Source organism: Lampris incognitus, chromosome 14, assembly GCF_029633865.1.
Source record: "Lampris incognitus isolate fLamInc1 chromosome 14, fLamInc1.hap2, whole genome shotgun sequence".
NCBI lineage: Eukaryota > Metazoa > Chordata > Actinopteri > Lampriformes > Lampridae > Lampris > Lampris incognitus.
The window spans coordinates 50,283,344-50,301,240 of record NC_079224.1 but is presented as its reverse complement, the minus strand read 5'-3'; the positions used below and the strand labels follow the sequence as shown (position 1 = coordinate 50,301,240).

The window sequence follows — 17,897 nt, the reverse complement described above, 5'->3', positions numbered from 1 at the left end:
AGCAGGGACCTCTGAGCGACAGGGCAACCAGGCTTCCCGAGGCAGCAGAGTGAAGTGGTCGGGCGGGGGTGTAGGGCTTGACCATGGCCTGGAGATAGGAAGGAGCTGTTCCTTTCACTGCCCTGTAGGCTAGCACCAGAGTCTTAAACTGGATGCGAGCAGCTACTGGGAGCCAGTGTAGGGACATGAGAAGGGGAGTTGTGTGGGCGAACTTAGGGTGGTTGAACACTAGATGAGCTGCAGCTTTCTAAACAAGCTCCAGAGGTCTGATGGTTGACGCCAGGGCGCCAGCAAGGAGGGAGTTGCCGTAGTCCAGCCGGAAGATGACCAGAGCCTGGATGAGCACCTGTGCCGTCTTGTCGGTGAGGAATGGGCGAATCCTCCTGATGTTATAGAGGAGAAATCTGCAGGAGAGAGCAATTGATGCAATGTTTGCAGCAATTGACAGTTGGTTGTCCAGGTCACACCCAAATTCCTTGCAGTCCGAGTTGGCGTCACCATGGTGTTGTCAATGGTGATGGCCAGGTCTCGGTGTGGGCAACCTTTCCGTGGGAGGAACATCAGCTCTGTCTTGTCCAGATTGAGCTTCAGGTCAGGTGGTGTGTCGCCATCCTCTGTGAGATGTCAGTCAAGCACGCAGCAACGCGTGTCTCTACTTGTGTGTCAGATGGAGGAAAGGACAAGATCAGCTGGGTGTCATCGGCATAACAATGGTAAGAGAAGTCATGCGAGCAAATAACAGAACCCAGGGATGTTGTGTACAGGGAGAAAAGGAGAGGACCCAGAACCGGACCTTGTGGAACGCCTGTAGTCAGTTTGCGAGGTCCGACACAGATCCCCTCCATGTCACCTGGTAGGAGCGACCCGTCAGGTAGGATGCAAACATTGAGAGTGCAGAGCCCGTGACACTCAGCCCCTCGAGGGTAGAGAGGAGGATGTGATGGTTCACTGTGTCGAACGCAGCTGACAGGTCCAGGACTATCAAGACAGAGGAGAGAGATGTTGCTCTTGCAGAATGCAACAATTCTGTCACTGCAAGGAGGGCCGTCTCTGTCAAGTGACCCACCTTGAACCCATACTGGTTGGGGTCCGGGAGGTTGTTCTGGTGGAGGTACAAAGAAAGTTGGTTTAAGACAGCACGTTCGAAAGTTTTGAAGAGAAAGGGTAGAAGGGAAACTGGTATGTAGTTTTTGACGTCAGAGGGGTTAAGTGATGGTTTCTTGAGAAGGGGGGTGACTCTAGCAGTCTTGAAGGCAGCTGGAAAGCAACCTGCCTTGAGGGAGGTGTTGATGAGGTGGGTTAGAAAGGGAAGGAGTTCAGGTGCTATAGACCAGCGTTTCTCAAACCTCTCCTGGCGGACCACTTGTCCTGCATGTTTTAGATCTCTCCCTGCTCCAACACAGCTGATTCAAATGATCAACTCGTTATGAGCTCCCGAAGCTGCCTAATAACAAAACTGTTCATTTAAATCAGCTGTGTTGGAGCGGGGAGAGATCTAAAACATGCAGGACAAGTGGTCCGCCAGGAGAGGTTTGAGAAACGCTGCTATAGACTGAAGAAGGGGGGGGGGGACCGGTTCAAGGAAGCATGTGGTGGGGCGACTGGATGTGATGAGGTTGAGGAACTCTTCGGGGGAGAGGGGAGCGAGGTGGGATAGGGTGGGGCGTGGAGAGGTGAGAGAGGGTGCAGAGGGTGGGCTAGTGCAAGGAGCACTAACCAGGTGGTGAGAAAAGGAGGATCTGATGTCGTTTATCTTCTTGTCAAAGAAGTTAGTGAAGTCATCAGGGAGAAGGGAGGGAGTAGGAGGAGGAGGTGGGGGTTGAAGAAGTGTAGAGAAGGTTTCAATGAGTTTCTTAGGATTAGAGGCAGAGGATAGGATTTTAGAGCTATAGAAGGCAGCCTTAGCAGCAGAAAGGGAGGAGGAGAAAGTGGAAAGAATAGATTGGAAGTTGAGAAGGTCCCCTGGGAGTTTGCCTTTTCTCCATTTGCGCTCTGCCACTCTAAGAGTGGCAGTCTGTCAGTACGTACTGAGTCGGACAGCCAAGGGGCAGATGCAGTTGGACGTGCAGGCCTGTAGGTGAGGGGACAGAGGTTGTCCAGAGAAGAGGAGAGGGTAGAGAGAAGATGATCAGTAGCAGTGTCAGGGGGTAGGAGAGAGAAAGATTCAGGTGTAGGGAGGATAGAGGTAACAGAGGAAGAAAGATCAGTGGCAGAGAGAGAGCGGCGGTGTCTACGGGTGGAAACCATGTGGGTAGGGGGAGGGGCTGAGGGGGAGAAGAGAGGGAGAGAGTAGGACATGAAATAGTGGTAAGAGAGCTGGAGGGGAGTAACAGAGAGATTGGAAATAGGACAGTGTCTAGTAAAGATAAGGTCCAGCTGGTTGCCAGCCTTGTGGGTAGGAGGAGAGGGTGAGAGGTGAAGGTCAAAGGAGGAGAGGAAAGAGAGAAGAGGATCTAGCTCGTCAGTGTGGATGTTGAAGTCACCGAGAAGGAGAAGTGCAGAGTCATCAACAGGGAGGTACGAGACAAGTGTGTCAAGCTCCTCCAGAAACTCACCAAGGGGGCCTGGTGGGCGGTACACAACCACGATGGTGAATCTGACTGGATAAGAGACAGTAACAGCATGAAATTCAAAAGAGGCCGTGAAAATTGTGGAATGGAAACAAGAGAGTATTTCCATTTCAGGGAGATTAGCAGGCCAGTACCACCACCTCGCCTCCCAGCTCTGGGAGTGTGAGAAAAAGAGTACACATCAGACAGAGCTGCGGGTGTGGTAGTGTTTTCTGGCATGATCCAGGTCTCAGTTAGAGCAAGAAAGTTGAGGGAGAGAGCAAGGATGCGTAGCCTGAGATAAACTCAGCTTTCGGCACCGCAGACTGGCAATTCCAGAGTCCTCCTGTCACCACTTGCTCAACGTGAGTGGAGAGAGTGGGATAGATGAGATTGGTAGGGTCACAGCGCCTAGGAGTGACCCAACATCTATGCCAGCCCCAGGAAGAGGAAAGGACAGGAATGCGAAGGAAACACATAGTCTATACTAGGTACACAAAATACAGTTGACTGACAGGACCTAAAAAGAGCAGTCCTTGAAAAAAAATCACGCTTGCCCTTTGTTCACTCTAGCCTTCGTTCAACCTGGACCTGTTTGCCCTCGGCTTGTTTGCCTGTGGCTTGGAAGCTGATACTTCCAGCTTCCAAGAAGCAGCAGTGATTTAAAGAACACTGATTGCTAATTGTCTGCCAGGAGTGCAGGCCACACCCTGGCCACTTAACACCCAATTGGCCAAAGAGGTAAACTGAAACTAGGCCTATTGCCCAGAAACTGGTCACTTATGTAAAACTGTATCAAACCTCACACAGAACTACTAAAACTGCAAAGAGAAAGTTACCAAGGAACATGTTTATAAGCTGAAAGGATAACTAAGTCTAAACAGCTAGGCAACAAGAAATATTTAAGGCCACACTAGGTGAAAAACAGCTACAGCTAGAATAAGATCCCACTAGTCCCCACTAGGAACCAGCAGCAGACCAATAGAGAAAAGGAATAATACTCAAGCAGCTGGAATAAGACTAATAGCAACTTGTTAAGCAAGAAAGAGATACTTTTTTTATAGAGACACTTACTCTATTCTAGATGAACCAACAATTCAGAATCCCTTCAGAAGTTAAAATGCACAAGGTACACTATATCTATAATATTACTGCAGGAAAGTCTATATCTATAATATTACTTGCAGGACATAAAAATCCCAAGCGTATTGTTATGTTCAGTTCAGCCAGACTGGACAGACCAGTGAGAATTTAAGACTGGTCACATACTCCTCCCATCAGATGTCTAAACTATTCTGTCCCGCCTGGTGGCATCCTGGCACACCACCCTGACACCCCTGTTTTCCAGAATCAGCAACAGTTGATTAAAGCATATTAGAAGTGAAGGTTTACCTTTGGATACGGCACTGTCTGCACCGCTTTCACTGCTTTTAGCTGCCTTCTTACTGTCCGGGAAATATTTCTCAAATCCTGAGAAATAAAGAATAACAACAGTTATTATACCTCATATAGACAATATATCTCAATGATGGACATAAAACTACACACATACACACAGATAAACATATCAACACAGATGCAGGAAAAAAAGTTTAAATACATAGCAGTACAAGCCTGCATCTGTAAGTAAGTAAGCAAGTAAGTAAGTAAGCAACCTTTATTGTCACTGGACACAAGTGCCAGCGAAATTAACCAGGGAGATCAAGGGAGATGCCACGTATTGATATTCTGGGGGGGAAAAACGCTCTCTCTCTTGCTCTCTCTCTCTTGCTCTCTCTCTCTCTCTCGCTATATATATACACTACCGTTCAAAAGTTTGGGATCACCCAAACAATTTTGTGTTTTCCATGAAAAGTCACACTTATTCACCACCATATGTTGTGAAATGAATAGAAAATAGAGTCAAGACATTGACAAGGTTAGAAATAATGATTTGTATTTGAAATAAGATTTTTTTTACATCAAACTTTGCTTTCGTCAAAGAATCCTCCATTTGCAGCAATTACAGCATTGCAGACCTTTGGCATTCTAGCTGTTAATTTGTTGAGGTAATCTGGAGAAATTGCACCCCACGCTTCCAGAAGCAGCTCCCACAAGTTGGATTGGTTGGATGGGCACTTCTTGCGTACCATACGGTCAAGCTGCTCCCACAACAGCTCAATGGGGTTCAGATCTGGTGACTGCGCTGGCCACTCCATTACCGATAGAATACCAGCTGCCTGCTTCTGCTCTAAATAGTTCTTGCACAATTTGGAGGTGTGTTTAGGGTCATTGTCCTGTTGTAGGATGAAATTGGCTCCAATCAAGCGCTGTCCACTGGGTATGGCATGGCGTTGCAAAATGGAGTGATAGCCTTCCTTATTCAGAATCCCTTTTACCCTGTACAAATCTCCCACCTTACCAGCACCAAAGCAACCCCAGACCATCACATTACCTCCACCATGCTTAACAGATGGCGTCAGGCATTCTTCCAGCATCTTTTCATTTGTTCTGCGTCTCACAAACGTTCTTCTTTGTGATCCAAACACCTCAAACTTGGATTCATCCGTCCACAACTTTGCCACTCTGCCCTGAAGCCCAGAATCCCGCAGCCGCCTCTTCACTGTAGATGTTGACACTGGTGTTTTGCGGGTACTATTTAATGAAGATGCCAGTTGGGGACCTGTGAGGCGTCTGTTTCTCAAACTAGAGACTCTAATGTACTTATCTTCTTGCTCAGTTGTGCAACGCGGCCTCCCACTTCTTTTTCTACTCTGGTTAGAGCCTGTTTGTGCTGTCCTCTGAAGGGAGTAGTACACACCGGTGTAGGAAATCTTCAATTTCTTAGCAATTTCTCGCATGGAATAGCCTTCATTTCTAAGAACAAGAATAGACTGTCGAGTTTCAGATGAAAGTTCTCTTTTTCTGGCCATTTTGAGCGTTTAATTGACCCCACAAATGTGATGCTCCAGAAACTCAATCTGCTCAAAGGAAGGTCAGTTTTGTAGCTTCTGTAACGAGCTAAACTGTTTTCAGATGTGTGAACATGATTGCACAAGGGTTTTCTAATCATCAATTAGCCTTCTGAGCCAATGAGCAAGCACATTGTACCATTAGAACACTGGAGTGATAGCTGCTTGAAATGGGCCTCTATACACCTATGTAGATATTGCACCAAAAACCAGACATTTGCAGCTAGCATAGTCATTTACCACATTAGCAATGTATAGAGTGTATTTCTTTAAAGTTAAGACTAGTTTAAAGTTATCTTCATTGAACAGTACAGTGCTTTTCCTTCAAAAATATGGACATTTCAATGTGATCCCAAACTTTTGAACGGTAGTGTATATACACACACACACACACACACACACACACACACACACACACACACACACACACACACACACACACACACACACACACACACACACAGTGTTTCCCTAAACGATGTTCTGTATGAGGGTGTGTGACCAGGCTCAGAAAAGCACAGGCAAGAGAACATTTAAAAAATGAAAAACATGCTGACTAAATGATTAAAGTCCCGCTCCAGTCACGTTTCAGGAAATATAAAATGCTCTGATTTATATAATAAATTGTCTGATGTGTTTTTTTCTGCAAAATAAGTTCAATTATCTTGTTAGAATCCTGAAAATCACATCTAATCCTTCTTCCTCATTAAACATTTCAGAATCTATGTATATGCGAATTATCTCCACTCTCAATCCAACCCCCCCCTCACCCTTCCACCGCTCGCCTGCAGAGCATACCTGCTCACCGCCGACTTCATCAAACGCACTAACTTCTGCTTGTTTTCTGCTGCTACTGTACGCTACACAATGTCCAGTGGTAATATAGGAGTAATTCAGCCACAGATGTTCAAACCGATTCAGAAGAAGAAGAAGAAGAGCAAATTGGACAGGGTCACTGAGGTTTGTTAGCGCCAGCGAGGAGGAGCATGTGAGGTGGCATTATTGTGGAGCCTTTACCCTTCCCATTGAGCCACCGGTTCACCCTCTTGGCCCAGCTTGACAAGCGGAGACTCACCACCACTGCCACACTGGGCGGAGGTGAACGTATCAGATGACCGAAATGGAGGAGACAGACGAGAGAGATGGCAGGCTGGTGCAGACGGAGAGAGAGACGGAGGGAGATCAAGGGAGATGCCACGTATACGATGGACAGCACACGGCACCAGGTGGGGCCGCCACCAGGTGGTTGTCACCATGAGGAAGCTGAGCCAGAGTAGGGAGGAAGAGGCACGTCGGGGAAAGACTGGGAAAGTTCCAGATCTGTGGCTGGCTCTGTCTTCTCTTTGTGCCTGTATGTATGTGTCGTAATAAATATATCTGTCACTGATGATATTCGCCTCCTTCCCTCTGTCCAAACCCCCTCATGGCAACGCACTTGCCACACTCACGAAAAAGTGGACGTGTCAGACACATTATCACTCAGCTAGTAATGTGTTTCTACTGTTCAATAAACTTGGTCCCTCTCACCAGCTCTGACAACTTACCTACCCTGTAAAGATAAACACTCAGAAGTTATCTACCCTGTAAAGATAAACACTCGGAAGTTATCCATCCTGTAAAGATAAACACTCAGAAGTTATCCACCCTGTAAAGATAAACACTCAGAAGTTATCTACCCTGTAAACATAAACACTCGGAAGTTATCTACCCTGTAAAGATAAACACTCAGAAGTTATCCACCCTGTAAAGATAAACGCTCAGAAGTTATCTACCCTGTAAAGATAAACACTCGGAAGTTATCTACCCTGTAAAGATAAACACTCAGAAGTTATCCATCCTGTAAAGATAAACACTCAGAAGTTATCCACCCTGTAAAGATTAACACTCAGAAGTTATCCATCCTGTAAAGATAAACACTCGGAAGTTATCTACCCTGTAAAGATAAACACTCAGAAGTTATCCACCCTGTAAAGATAAACACTCAGAAGTTATCCACCCTGTAAAGATAAACAGTCAGAAGCTGCTGATGTTTACGGAGACTTGGCTCAGCAGCAGCATGGTGACTCGGCAGTCGAGCTAGCGGGCCGCACAGCCTTCCGTACCGACAGGACAGCGGACTCCGGCAAGACCCGGGGAGGAGGTTTGAGTATTTATGTCAGTATCTCTTGGTGCAACAATATAAAGATGGTTGAAAGGCATTGCTCTGCTGATCTGGAGCTCCTTATGATTCAGTGCAGGCCTTTCTACCTGCCCAGGGAGCTAACGGCCATTACCATCGCCGCTGTATACATCCCCCCACATGCTAATGCTAAGGTAGCACTTAAGCAGCTACAATGTGCCATCAGCAGACAACAGACCCAACACCCGGACAATGCCTTTATCACAGGTGGTGACTTTAATCAGGCTAACCTCAGGGCTGTATTGCCCAAATTCCATCAGCATGTCTCCTGCCCCACTAGGGGACAAAACACCCTGGACCATCTCTATACAAACATCAAGGACTCGTACAAAGCTACTCCCTGCCCTCATCTGGGGCATTCTGACCACCTCTGCCTGTTCCTGGTCCCAGCCTACAAACCCCTAATAAAACGGGTCAAGCCAGCAGTAAAGACAATCACTGTCCGGCCAGAAGGAGCAGTCTCTGAACTCCAGGACTGTTTTGAAAACACAGACTGGAGTATTTTTGCACATTCAGCTACCCATGGCTCCCATACAGACATTAATGAACAGACATCTGCCATACTAGCCTACATTAACTTTTGCACTGAGAGTGTCACAACAAAGAAATCAGTCTGCACCTTTCCAAACCAGAAACCCTGGATGACCAGTGAGCTCCGGCAGCTGCTGAAAGTCGGGGTGCAGCGTTCAGGTCAGGTAACTGTGAGGCCTACAGCGCAGTCAGATCCAACCTCAAAAAGGGCATCAGAACAGCGAAACATAAATATTCCCTACGAATAGAGGACCACTTTCACAATAACTCTGATCCTCGGCGAATGTGGCAAGGCATTCAGTCTATCACTGACTACAAAAGCTCCATTAGCGGTCCCACTGTCCATGATGCCTCCCTGCCAGACAAGCTAAGTCATTTCTATGCCCGCTTCAACAAGAACAATACTGACCCAGCCACAAAAATCCCCAGCCACCCAGAAAACCAGGTGCTCACTCTATCAGTCGCAGAGGTCAGAGAATCACTGCGCAGAGTGAACACACGGAAGGCTGCTGGACCAGACGGCATACCAGGTTGGGTCTACCGGAAATGTGCCGACCAGCTGGCTGAGGTCTTCACACCTGTATTTAACCTCTCACTGTCCCAATCTAAAGTCCCGGCATGCTTTAAGACCACCTTTATCATTCCTGTCTCCAAGAAACCAACATCCACATGTCTGAATGACTACAGACCCATAGCACTCACCCCCATTGCCATGAAGTGCTTTGAAAGACTGGTTCTGGCTCACATCAAAAACATTATCCCCCCCACATTCGACCCACATCAGTTCGCCTACCGTCCCAAAAGGTCTACTGAGGATGCCATTGCCACTGCCCTGCACATTGCTCTGACCCACCTTGAACTTAATAACACATACATCTGGATGCTGTTTATAGATTACAGCTCTGCCTTCAACACCTTCATCCCCACCAAACTAACCACCACACTCCTCTCCCTTGGCCTCAACCCCTCCCTCTGTAACTGGATCCTGGACTTCCTGACCAACAGACCTCAGTCTGTTAGGTTAGGTGACCACACCTCCTCCACCCTGACCCTCAGCACAGGTGCCCCTCAAGGCTGTGTTCTGAGCCCCCTCCTCTTCTCCCTCTTTACCCACAACTGCCTGCCAACTCACCCTTCAAATGTTATAGTTAAGTTTGCAGATGACACCACAGTCATTGGCTGTATCACCAACAATGATGAGATGGCCTACAGAGATGAGATTGAGCACCTCACATCATGGTGTACTACCAACAATCTTGTCCTTAATGTGCAGAAGACGAAGGAGCTGATTGTGGACTTCAGGAGGTCTAGAAGTTGCAGCCACTCCCCCATTCACATCAATGGGGTGGAAGTGGAGCGTGTTTCCAGCTTTAAATTCCTTGGAGTCCACATCAGCGAGGACCTTCGTGGACATTAAACACCCAGGCCCTTGTGAAAAAGGCCCAACAACGCCTACATTTCCTGAGGAGGCTGAGGAGCGCCCATCTACCCCCTAAAATTCTCACCAACTTCTACCACTGCACCATAGAGAGCATCCTGACCATCTGCATTTCAGTGTGGTATGGCAACTGCACCTCAGTAGACCAGAAAGCTCTGCAGTGGATTGTCAAGGCGGCCCAGCATATCACCGGTACCCAGCTCCCAGCCATAAAAGACATTTATCACAAACGCTGCCTTCGAAGGGGTCTGAGCATCAGCAGAGATCCCACCCACCCCAACCACGGACTGTTCTTCCCCCTGCGCTCTGGGAGGCGCTACAGGAGCCTCAGAGCCCGCACTACCCGGCTCAAAAACAGCTTCTTTCCACAAGCTGTTGCCCACCTGAACCTGGCTACCCACTGAATGTCTGTAGATATTTTTAAATATTTTGTACTCCAGCTCTCTTTTAACTTATTTCTAGCTTTTGGTCTTCATGTGTGTATATCTTATATTGTGTTTGCTGTGTCTGTCTTGCACTGTTTGGTGAAGCCACAGCCCTCATTTCATTTTTAACATGTGCCTGCACATTGTTTTTATTGACAATAAATTGAATTGAATTGAAGTTATCTACCCTGTAAAGATAAACACTCAGAAGTTGTCCACCCTGTAAAGATAAACACTCAGAAGTTATCCACCCTGTAAAGATAAACACTCAGAAGTTATCCACCTTGTAAAGATAAACACTCAGAAGTTATCTACCCTGTAAAGATAAACACTCAGAAATTATCTACCCTGTAAAGATAAACCCTCAGAAGTTATCTACCCTGTAAAGATAAACACTCAGAAGTTATCCACCTTGTAAGGAAAAACACTCAGAAGTTATCCACCCTGTAAAGATAAACACTCAGAAGTTATCCACCTTGTAAGGACAAACACTCAGAAGTTATCCACCCTGTAAAGATAAACACTCAGAAGTTATCCACCCTGTAAAGATAAACACTCAGAAGTTATCTACCCCGTAAAGATAAACACTCAGAAGTTATCTACCCTGTAAAGATAAACACTCAGAAGTTATCCACCTTGTAAAGATAAACACTCAGAAGTTATCCTTATGAGTACTGATGTACTCATAAACCAGCGGACATTTTCAAGGGCATTGAGAGCAGAGGCTGGAAGCACTGTAGTTGTAAGGTTTTCCCTATACAGTGACGTTTTTTTTAAGTCAAGTCAAGTTTATTTATATAGCACATTTAAAACAACCACAGTTGAACCAAAGTGCTGCACAATTTTAAAATACAATATGAAATAAGTGGCACATATGAATATAAAAATACATGCAAAGAAGACATAAAATAAAGAATATAAATGTAAACAATAAAACATAAGAGTAAAACTATATTTGCAGAATAAAATCACGGTGTCAAGCTCAACTTGAATTGAATGCCAGCGAGAAAAGATAGGTCTTCAACCAAGATTTAAATGTCTCTAGGGTCTGAGCAGATCTTCTGTGTACTGGTAAGTTGTTCAAGAGATCAGGGGCAGCTACTGCAAAGGCTCTGTCACCCCTATTCTTAAGCCTGGATCTGGGAACATGTAAGAGCATCTGGTTTGTTAACCTGAGTGCTCTGACTGGTGTATGATGATGTATTAGCTCAGATAAATAAGATGGTGCCAGCCCATGTAAAGACTTAAAAACAAGTAATAAAATCTTAAACTGGATCCTAAAATAGACAGGAAGCCAATGAAGGGAGGCCAGTACAGGTGTTATGTGATCACGGCATTTCTTTCCTGTCAGAAGGCGAGCAGCTGCATTTTGTACAAGCTGCAGGCGACGAAGCAACGACTGAGCTACGCCAACATACAATGAGTTACAATAATCCAAACGAGAGGTAATAAATGCATGAATTACCCTTTCAAGATCATTTGGAGGGAGATAGGGCTGTACTTTTCCCAGAAGTTGTAATTGAAAAAAACTTGTTTTGACTACTGAGCTTATTTGTTTATCAAAGTTAAAAGAGCTGTCAAAAATCACCCCAAGATTCCTAACAGAAGAGTGACTGTAGGAAGCTAAAGGGCCAAGAGCGCTATCATAACCATCCAGCAGATCAGGCTGTCCATATACAATAATTTCAGTGTTATTTGATTTAGTTTCAGGAAATTTAACTCCATCCATGTTTTGACATCCTTTAAACAACTCATCAAAGCCTGTATAGAATCTCTGCTGTTGGTTTTTATAGGAAGATAGATTTTCAAATCATCAGCAAAACAATGAAAAGACATATTATCTTTCTTTTTAAATGGACCCCAAGGGCAGCATAAACAATGAGAAGAGAATGGGGCCCAAAATGGAGCCTTGGGGGACCCCACAGTTCAGTGCAGCTGAAGAGAATTGGTCTATATGGACAGAAAAGCTTTATTTGACAGGTAAGACTTGAACCATTCTAGGGCAGTACCTTTAATGCCTACACATAGCTCAAGACGTGATAAAAGTATAGTATGGTCAACAGTGTCGAAGGCAGCAGTCAGGTCCAAAAGCACCAGAACAGCAGAGTTCCCAGAGTCCACAATTAAAAGAAGATCATTAAAAACTCTTAAAAGGGCTGTTTCAGTGCTGTGACGTGATTTGAAACCAGACTGGAACTTTTCACAAATGCCATTAATTTCTAGGTGTGTTTGTAACTGTACATAAACTGCTTTCTCTAAGACTTTTGAAAGAAAATGCAGCTTAGAAATTGGCCTAAAATTAGAAAGAACAGAGGGATCAAGATTGCTCTTTTTGTTGAGGGGCTGTACTACAGCATGTTTGAAAGCAGCAGGAACACAGCCTGAGAGAAGAGAGGTGTTTATCAAATTTACAATACAAGACCCAACAGTGGTAAAAACATCTTTTAACAGTCTGGGTGGAATACTGTCAAGGCGGCAATGTGAAGGCCTCAAATGGTTAACTACCTCAGATATAAAGGAGGGGGACACGGGCTCAAACTGCTCTAAGACAGCTGGGCCCATAGAATAAATAGCAGGTTCTGAGGTCGAAGAGGATGGTGAGGCCCTAATAGCAGAGATCTTATCTGTAAAAACTTGAAAAAATTCTTCATAGAGCGTGGGCGTTGGCACGATGCAAGGAGACTCACATGGATTTATAAGAGAGTTAATAGTATTAAAAAGAACCTGAGGCCTATTACAATTGTTGGACACAAGGTTTGATAGAAACTGTGTTTTTGCAGATTTAACGGTTTAAAAGGGGGGGGGGTTGACTTCCTTTAAGAAGGGTTGTATTTGTGGGTGGTAAGTCACATCAGGTGTGTGTAACTGTGCACTCATATACATACACAGACACACAAAGATACACAGGAAACAAACAAGTGAATACACACACACTGACATACAAGCACACACACAATCACGTTTAAACACACATGCACAGACAGACACATATTTACAGACACACACAGACATACACAAAGCCACACAGACAGACTGACCTTTTGGTGGTTTGGAGCACAGTCTACGATAAGCTCCCAGTATAGCAGTAAAGAGACTTGGTCTCTCAGTGAGGCTCACTGTCTGGCTGGAAGCCTGTGGAGAACACAGTCAGGAGACTGTAATTATACATCCAACATACTCAACACACCTGAACATTCTTCATGACTAAACATTAGTACACTTTGCAACTGACACATATTTAAGTCAGTGCTATCGCTAGCTACCTGAAGCACAAGCCGCAGGCTGTTTGAAAAAACCGACAAGATAAACACTGAAGTGTCTCAACAAAGCACTTCAGCCATTACCGCTCCACAGTCTATCAGTAGAAAGCGACTGGTGGAGTCTCCTTCAGTGTTTAAATCAATACAGTGCAACTGATTTTGTTTCAGGTCAACATAAGTTATATGTCGCACAATGTACACCTCTAAACTACCAACCACAACATGAAATTATACACCCAAAGTACTGAAGCGTCCACATGTATTTTCATAAGCTCATCACATTCAGAAAGCCATAGCTAGTCTCCATTACCAGCTACATATACATTAATTTATTCATTCATCTTCAGCCGCTTCTCCGGGGTCGGGTCTCGGTGGCAGCAAGCTAAGTAGGGCACTCCAGATGTCCCTCTCCCCAGCAACGCCCTCCACCTCCTCCTGGGGGATCCCAAGGCGTTCCCAGGCCAGATTGGACATGTAGTCACTCCAGTGAGTTCTGGGTCTACCCCGGGGTCTCCTCCCAGTTGGCCATGACCGGTAAACTTCCAAAGGAAGGCGCCCAGGAGGCATCCTGATCAGATGCCCAAACCACCTCAACTGGCTCCTTTCAATGTGAAGGAGCAGCGGCTCTACTCCGAGCTCCCTCTGGATGTCCGAGCTCCTCACCCTATCTCTAAGGCTGAGCCCAGACACCCTACGGAGGAAACTCATTTCAGTCGCTTGTATCCGTGATCTCACCCTTTCGGTCACTACCCAAAGCTCATGACCATAGGTGAGGGTTGGAACGAAGACTGACTGGTAAACTGAGAGCTTTGCCTCCCGGCTCAGCTCCCTCTTCACCATAACGGTCCAGTACAACACCTGTATTACTGCTGATGCTGCACCAATCCAATACATTTAATCCTTTATAATAATAAACAAACACTTTTAACCAAAGTGAGTGACAATAGAGTCAACAATTAGGAGATAAAGTTAAATAGAGCCCTAACTAGTACCCACATCCTAGCTTTACTATGAAGTAGTGATACATTAACTACATACTAATCGTATTATAGCCAAGAGTACATGTCATGTGGAGTACATTTAGTGTACGTGTGTGTAGCTCATCAAGAGGTGGTGAACAGATGTACACTGACTCATATCAGTGTACATCTGAACATGACAGTACAGGAGAAAGAGGATACGATATAAACATGACAATGATGGTGTTGAAATAAGTAAGGGCGCAGCAGTACTACAGCCAACACCAATAGCAGTAATACAGTTGATTCATATTCGCAGGAAAATGCCACTAGACAGCATAAACTCAAGACAGCATTTATCAGTGAACTTTCACAAATTATGAGCAAGGATTTTGTGTTTGTAGTCAGAGGTCATAGTTGTCCGTACTCGTTAACTACTGACAACTGTGACCTCTGACTACAAAAGATGCTGGGGGGGATAGCATTTTTTGAAGTCTGGGTAGACCCAGATGCTGACAAGTTTACCCTGAGTAAACTTGTCAGCATCTGGATATAATGTTGACATCATCTGTAATGTTGATCGGACTAGGTGTGTTGTGGGATTATGGTTCTGGTAATATGGTGAAATTACTTAAAGGCTGCATTAAAGTGAGACCATTTTCTGAACTTATTCCACTATTCTAGTGAAATGAAAAATTAATCTCTACTTGCTTGGTCGTCATGTCCACATTACTAATGATCATTTATCAACATTTTCTGCTGTGTAAATATCTTATGAACGCACCAGTAGTCGTCCACTAACTATCACCACATTACTGATGTGGAGGTACTGAGTCAGGACTATCCTGATATCTGATTGTGTCGACATCCTGCAGCCCTGCATGCAGACGAGGGTCAACATCCTGCAGCCCTGCATGCAGACAAGGGTCAGCTGGCAGGGTGGTTGTGGAACAACACACCGCAGCATCAGGCCTGTAGAGCCGAGCTGCTTTAGCCACCGGGGAGCTGAGTTTGTTGTGATTTGAAGGATAATCTCCATTAATCTCGTCTACAATACACATGTTGACAGGTCTGTGCTAGCATTAGCGTTAGCTTGGCTCATTATGAGATAAACACGCACCAGCCGCGCGCCGCCCGTCCCTGCGCCGTTTGAAGGCAGGAGGATTCTGAAGAGACTCCTGCAGCCTCCGGATAGACGGAGGTACCGGTGGGCCATCCTGACCCCAACCCGCAGCACCGCAGCCGTGTGTCTGCTGACAGAGAAATGCGTAGGTCAGATTCTACTCTCCTACACGACCCACTTCAGCCGCCATCTTTACTGTCATCCTGACAAACATATCTGATTACGTAAAACGACGACCGGTCTTTCTTGTTCGGCTGTCCTATGTGGGTAAACATAGAGAGGGAAAATAAAATGATGCCACCTGCTGGTTGCCTTCGTCCCTGCAGAAGCTCTACGTTTCTACGTTTCTTGTTCGGCTGGCCTATGTGGGTAAACAGAGAGGGAAAATAAAATGATGCCGCCTGCTGGTTGTCGTCGTCCCTGCAGAAGCTCTACACTTCTACATTTCTTGTTCGGCTGTCCTATGCGGGTAAGCAGAGAGGGAAAACAAAATGATGCCACCTGCTGGTTGTCGTCGTCCCTGCAGAAGCTCTACGTTTCTTGTTCGGCTGGCCTATGTGGGTAAACAGAGGGAAAATAAAATGTTGCCACCTGCTTGTTGTCGTCGTCCCTGCAGAAGCTCTACGCTTCTACATTTCTTGTTCGGCATGACTATGCGGGTAAGCATAGAGAGGGAAAACAAAATGATTCCACCTGCTGGTTGTCGTCGTCCCTGCAGAAGCTCTACGCTTCTACATTTCTTGTTCGGCATGACTATGCGGGTAAGCATAAAGAGGGAAAACAAAATGATTCCACCTGCTGGTTGTCGTCGTCCCTGCAGAAGCTCTACGTTTCTTGTTCGGCTGTCCTATGTGGGTAAACATAGAGAGGGGGAAATAAAATGACGCCACCTGCTGGTTGTCGTCGTCCCTGCAGAAGCTCTACGCGTCTACATTTCTTGTTCGGCTGGACTATGCGGGTAAACATAGAGAGGGAAAACAAAATGATGCCACCTGCTGGTTGTCGTCGTCCCTGCATAAGCTCTACATTTCTACTGTAACGTGCATGGATAAGTAGACACGTTGGTCCTTGACTAACGGGTCTGACCCTTTAGTCGACTGGTTAACGTTGTCGCTTGCGGAGTGGGAAACACGGATTCGCGTCCCGTCTGTGGCGGTGCTCCCGAGTGCCCCCCCCCCGAATCCGCTACATTGGTGTCAGAAGTGGGATGGTGGGACCGTAAGGCCATCGGAAGCGCATGCACCCATAGGCGTGAAGGAGCTGATATGCTTAAGTGCGGGGACGCGCTTCCCGAAGGAGAGGGGTAGTGTAACATGCATGGATAAGTAGACACGTTGGCCGCTGGCTGACGGGTCTGACCATTTAGTCGATGCCTCCCGCGGCGCGGGAGATACGGGTTCGCGTCCCGGTCGCGGCAGTTCCTGTGGTTGCCCCCCGAATTCGCTACATTACAGTCATTCAGCCGACGCTTTTATCCGAAGCGACTTACAATATGTTACGGCTCGCCCACCCCGCGCCGTGGCCCGCCCACCTCGCGCCGGCAGCCAATCAGCTCGTCAGGGCTTAGCCGTCAGGGCCGGGCTTAAGTTTGCTGGTCTCCCAGCGCCCGTTGTCAGTTCGTGCTACTCTTCCCTCACGGTGCGTCTCTCTCCGAGCTCACCCCAGCCTTGGTTTATGGTCTCCCTTGCAAGGTTTCCCCGTGGAAGTATCCTGCCGTGTTCCCAGTTTGGATTACCCGCGAGTTTTTTCCCTTGGACTTCCCGTTTTCTTGTCGCTCATTGCCCTCCTGTGTTTGACCGTTGTACGAGCCAGTTTCGGCTGACCCGTCTCTGCCTGGTGTCGTGCGCTTGGGGTCTTCCTGCCGAGTAGTACCGTTAGCATGAAAAGAGCAGCCGGACAACGCAAGGTGTAGTTTCAACTTCCTTTACCCGGAACTCTTCTTCAGCGACATGCGCATATCAACACGTACAGTCTGTAGTGCTAGGCGCTACTGCCACCTACTGGAATGATAAGGCATGTAAGACAATACCACATATCCCTCTCTTTTAACAATAACATTCCTGCAATAAACCATGTTTTGAATGAACACTTTAAGTAAACGACTCTGACTTGTCAACCATTTGTAACTGAAAGTAGCTTATATAGCATATCAAATATATGTCAAAAATATTGCATATCAATTTTAAACGGAAAGTGCAGTCATCACTGTAACTAAAACATCTTATCAGAATGTCAGTGCATTTGCCATAGATTACTTCGTGATAACACATGAACAGTGTATTTACCAACCAACAAACAGACAAGACAGGTGTCCTTTCTTTTTTTTCCAAATTCACCTTATACAAAACAGTATATTTGCATACTTTCCCTTTTCAGTACCAATTACTTTTTCTTCTTTTGTTGCTGATATTACAAACATATGAAAGTGCAACAGTCCTTTTTTAAGGTGAAAACATATTAAGTGTAACAGTCCATAACACAG

General features: G+C 46.0%; 1 protein-coding gene across 3 annotated transcripts in view; it reads right to left on the bottom strand.

Moving 5' to 3' along the window:
• The window catches only part of afg3l2 (AFG3-like AAA ATPase 2), a 44,239-nt gene extending 28,115 nt beyond the window's left edge, over nucleotides 1–16,124 (bottom strand). For 2 of the 3 annotated variants that reach the window (XM_056292973.1, XM_056292975.1), the window contains exons 1-6: nucleotides 16,109–16,124; nucleotides 15,917–15,968; nucleotides 15,717–15,776; nucleotides 15,413–15,545; nucleotides 13,112–13,205; nucleotides 3,942–4,019 (exon numbers count right to left, since the gene is read on the bottom strand). In XM_056292973.1, the coding sequence (XP_056148948.1) occupies nucleotides 3,942–4,019; nucleotides 13,112–13,205; nucleotides 15,413–15,508 (268 nt within the window). In that variant the 5' untranslated portion in view covers nucleotides 15,509–15,545; nucleotides 15,717–15,776; nucleotides 15,917–15,968; nucleotides 16,109–16,124. Of the gene's footprint in view, nucleotides 1–3,941; nucleotides 4,020–13,111; nucleotides 13,206–15,412; nucleotides 15,611–15,716; nucleotides 15,777–15,916; nucleotides 15,969–16,108 lie in introns of those variants that run through there. The other variant, XM_056292974.1, reaches the window with a different exon arrangement.
• Nucleotides 16,125–17,897: the final 1,773 nt, after the last annotated feature.